A 4,659-nucleotide genomic window follows, 5' to 3' on the forward strand; every position below is an offset into this window, starting at 1 on the left:
ATACTACATACAATATATGTATAATATATATATGACACGTGTGTGTGTGTGTGTGTGTGTGTGTGTGTGTGTGTGTGTGTGTGTTGTGTGTGTTTGTGTGTGTGTGTGTGTGTTTGTGTGTGTGTGTGTGTGTGTGTGTGTGTGTGTGTGTGTGTGTGTGTGTGTGTGTGTGTGTGTTGTTGTGTTGTGTTGTGTGTGTGTATATGTAGTATGTGTGTGTTTTGTTTGTGTGTGTGTGTGTTTATATTGTATTGTAGTGTTGTATATTATAGTATGTGTTGTGATGTTATGTATGTGTATAGTGTTGTATTATATATGTATGTATTAGTATGTATGTTATATATATGTATGTATATATGTATAGTATATATATATATATATATATATATATATATATATATATATATATATTATATATAAATATATATATATAATATATATAATATATATATATATAATATATATAATATATATATATATATATATATATATATATATATATATATATATATACATAAAGCATACAAATCATTCCCTGGGGCACTAAAACAAGTCATTCATTATTGTTGGTACCTTTGTCAAGCATAAAACAATCACTCATCTAAACTGTTTCACAAAAGAAGAAAAAAAAAATTAAATCAGTATACTTATATCATACATAGGTGATTCACATGAGGTATGCAGTGAGGAAATTACACAAAGGTTAAGCACATTTCCACCTTTCGACCTTCAAGCTGAGGATGCTGTGGTAACCTCTTCTGCAGGAGCACATGAAGTTGAGACCCTAGAATAGAACCTCTGCACAACACTATGTCTAAGTGACCCTCATTCTCACCATCTTTGTCACATCTATGACACTTCCATTATCAAGGCTGCCCTCTGGATTGCCTTTCAAAAGAGCTTCTTTTCTTCTCTGTCTGTCATAGATCTGGATAGATCTTTCCCTGACAGTCCCTTCTATGGACGGCTCGGTTATAGTCGCTCCATCTTTCATCTTTTCCTTCTCAGCTTCAATCTCCTTGTACTTCTTTAGAAGACCAACTGCCCACTTAAAGAAAAATGAAGGATATGTATGTATTAAAGACAAAAAGGAAGGACTGAAAAAAATAAAAAGATTGAATAAGCCAGACTGATAAGAAAAGAGAAGACAAATTTTATGGAAAGATAATAAAAAATAAATTAATATATAATCATAACGAAAATATATACAATAAAAGACTGTACACAGATATTAAGTAAAAAGGAAAGGATGCAAGAACCATTGTACCAAGATAAACTGGATGCAAAATGACATTAACACTGCATACTATTAACCCCTAAAGTCTGACTCATTTCCAATAAAGCATCAGGTTTCAAAAAATAACAACCTTTATTCCCACCATTTTGTGTGAATACGACTTAGTGAGCACAAATTTGTTAATCTGGTATATGTAGTCTCTAAGTCACAGAGAGGTATCCATGCCCATCCTTATTCTTTGTTCTACTCCACTGAGCCTTCTCCTCTTACCAAATACTCTTTCTATATGCCTGCCAAGCCATCAGAGACTACTGCACCCACTACATCTTCTGTCCATTTCCCTTAGGACTTCCTCTTTTTTCTTTGTACAGAAAATTATAGTATTGTTTTGTGAAATGTATCTATACATAGATGGCTCCACAGGTGCTAAGCCATCAAAGAGAATAGTCTACCTGACCTCATCTGATTTCCCCATTCCTTAAGTATTCAGGAAATATATTTTTTTCCTAATGCTATTAATATTAGTGTTGGTATTATTAAAATTTACATAATAATAGTAGAGTCTTCTTAACAATAATAATAGCAATATAAAATAAACTTTAAAAATTCCAAAAAACAGGGAAATGAACAAACAGGTAAGATAAAGTAAGATTAATAGACTTTTTGGCAGCTAGGCACTAGTGGGGCCATCTGTCTGTAAATACAAAAAATAAACTAATGCCATCCTAGCAGCAATGGGTGTCCTTCACTTTTGCCTACAAATGAATGATTTATTCTAATGAATTGTTACCAAAAAATGTGTTTTATGTCTGTTGTATTTACATGTCTTTTTATGCTGGGATAAGGATAAGTCTGATATGCGAAGCTTAGCCTCGCCCAGGCTATGCCATGAAGGGAGCCCGGCCTGTGTCGACTAATGCCGACTCACTCACGTGTGTCAGCTGGTGCTGACTCAGCTGAACCTAGTCCTTACCCGCCATGGTGCCCAGCCACAGCAGTAACCTCCAGGCGACAATTCCAACTTCTCGCGCATGGGCGGGGCGCGAACCGCCGACCCCTCGGATGAGAGGTCGACACTTTACCACTGTACTAGCCCGGAGGCTATTATGCTGGGGGTAAACTTTTCATTGTATGTTTGATGCTCAACTGCTCAATAACTATAACCAGAAGACAACTTTTTGGTGTGTAAAATTCATCTCATCACACATTAAAAGCAAAATTTGCCTCTGGTAACAGCTGAAAATTCAGGGTTATCTGCAAATTGCAGCAAGATACCCTATGGGACTGCAGTCTCTTGGGATTAATTCATTTCAGACCATCTTTATAAAGGCTAAATCTTAGGTATATATGTCTAACACCTATGAGGTAACAAGAACACAGAACTACAGTATCTTCACACAGCTGATGACATATAGCTTTAAATTCTTTACTTATAGTGCACTAATTATATTCCCTATAACAACAGCTAATCATGGACTGTGCCTCAATATATACCTTCTGTATCACATGTACCTTTTCCTACCATTAGAGACAAAACATGCTAATACTAAAACTAACTTCCTTCCTTTAAAGCACATTACAAAAGGGGATATACTAACCCCTGATTTACGAAACTGCATACTAACAGAATCAATAGGGCATGTCAAACACCTCTCCTGCATATGTAATGTTAACTATACATCACACTTTCCAAAACCAAAAAATAAAACAACAGAAATTAAATTCAAGCATTTTTTTTCTCTCTACCCTGGTCTAAGACCCTGATAAATTAAGAGTACATAATAATGACAAGATGAACACAAATCCATCTTAAACTTTATCTCATAAAACTTCATTTTTTAAAGTATTTTTTAAAGTATTTTTAAAGTTTTTAAAGTAACTCTCAAGATTTAGTATTACAAATTATTTTTTTAGTCACAGGGTCATCAAAGTTTGGGAGAGGGATAGAATGAGGGCTTTTGGGGATTCAGTACATCACATAAAATGTTCTTAATAATTGAAAAGTGTAGAAGTAACAACACTAACATATATGATTAACCATCACTGCAAACTAAATTCATAAAAACAACTAAACTCCTCTGACACAAATTTAAGATGTTACCTGCAAGTCTTCACGCCAAAGTTCCTGTTCATCAGGACGAATATGAACAGCTTTTGAAAATGTCTTCACTGCCATTGCAACATCTCCAAGTCCTAACTGGGCCCTACCAAGGGTTTGTAGTCCAACCCACCAGTTTGGATATAGTTGTACAGCTGCCTCTGCCGATCTGAGTGCAGGGAACACTTCTCCCACCTTCAGGGAAAGAAAATACAAATAATAATGAAGTAAAATAAAGATTAATCTACTTAAAAAATCAAGTGCTAAACAAGTGAAAATCTATTTTTATAAAAGATTAAGTGGGCTCAAGTTAATTTCTTAAAAGAGGAATGCATTATACGCATTATAAATTTATTTTAACAGTGTATTGCAAAAGGCATTTATCATTAGCCATGAATAAAGCAAACAATAGTTTAGATGTCAACAATGATATCAATTACTTATTGTAGAAAACAAAAAAAGGCCAAACCTGCATGTATGCCTGGGCTAACATTTCATGAAGTGCATAATCATCTGGGGTAAGGGCAAGGGCAGCATTCCATCTCCCAATGGCTGCCCACCAACGTTCCGACTCTGCCAGCATTACTCCCTCATTGCTTAGACGCCGTGCTTTTGCCTTTGCATCTTCCAGCTGCAAAACCTGTAAGAAACTAACTGTTTTACTTTCTATTCATAACTGGCTAATGTAGAATGATAAGCCTGGCATGTCCAGAATATTTGAAGTTTTTACATTTCATATGATAAGAATGATTTTTGAAGGAAAGTACATTCATTTTCTACATTCATTCACATTTCCTCACCAAAATGTCTGGGTTTCAATGAGACTTTTGTTCTTACCTTTGGCTTCTTTGTTGCTGTTAACCAGTCAACATCAGGATCATTCATATCATTGTCAACTTCCACATTATCCTGAGAAAAAACAGCTGGTTTTGGCTTTGTTAAGCCAGCTTTTCTTTTCCATCCGAATGACTGCATCTAAACAAAAGTGGAGTTATTAAAATATTTCACTTCTCTGATCATCTGAACAGTTTTCAAAACAATTAAATAAAATGCAAATGTAATATTAATTGACCAGTGGCATCAAGTAGATAAACAAAAGTGTCCTAATTATCTATTTAACCTAAACAATTCTTTGTTCCAATAACACAATATAAACTTACTGAACAGTAATAGGGAACCTTGTTCTTTTTGCAAGAAATGAATAATGCTATAAACTTAATAAACTGTAATGTCAGAAAAAAAATCTTGCTAACATATTATGAATACTTAATTCCAATGTCATAAATCACTCAGGACAGTTAGGTACTGCTAATCTATTCATCAG

The 4,659-nt window shown here is 34.4% G+C and overlaps 1 protein-coding gene across 2 annotated transcripts in view; it reads right to left on the reverse strand.

Annotated features, from left to right (window-relative positions):
- Positions 1-524: 524 nt before the first annotated feature.
- The window catches only part of LOC119573596 (tetratricopeptide repeat protein 33-like), a 5,989-nt gene continuing 1,854 nt past the window's right edge, over positions 525-4,659 (reverse strand). For both annotated transcript variants that reach the window (XM_037920810.1, XM_037920817.1), the window contains exons 2-5: positions 4,173-4,310; positions 3,805-3,975; positions 3,339-3,530; positions 525-1,048 (exon numbers count right to left, since the gene is read on the reverse strand). In XM_037920810.1, coding sequence (XP_037776738.1) covers positions 815-1,048; positions 3,339-3,530; positions 3,805-3,975; positions 4,173-4,310 — 735 coding nt within the window. In that variant the 3' untranslated portion in view covers positions 525-814. The remainder of the gene's footprint in view (positions 1,049-3,338; positions 3,531-3,804; positions 3,976-4,172; positions 4,311-4,659) is intronic.

Source organism: Penaeus monodon, chromosome 1, assembly GCF_015228065.2.
Source record: "Penaeus monodon isolate SGIC_2016 chromosome 1, NSTDA_Pmon_1, whole genome shotgun sequence".
In the NCBI taxonomy this organism is placed as follows: domain Eukaryota; kingdom Metazoa; phylum Arthropoda; class Malacostraca; order Decapoda; family Penaeidae; genus Penaeus; species Penaeus monodon.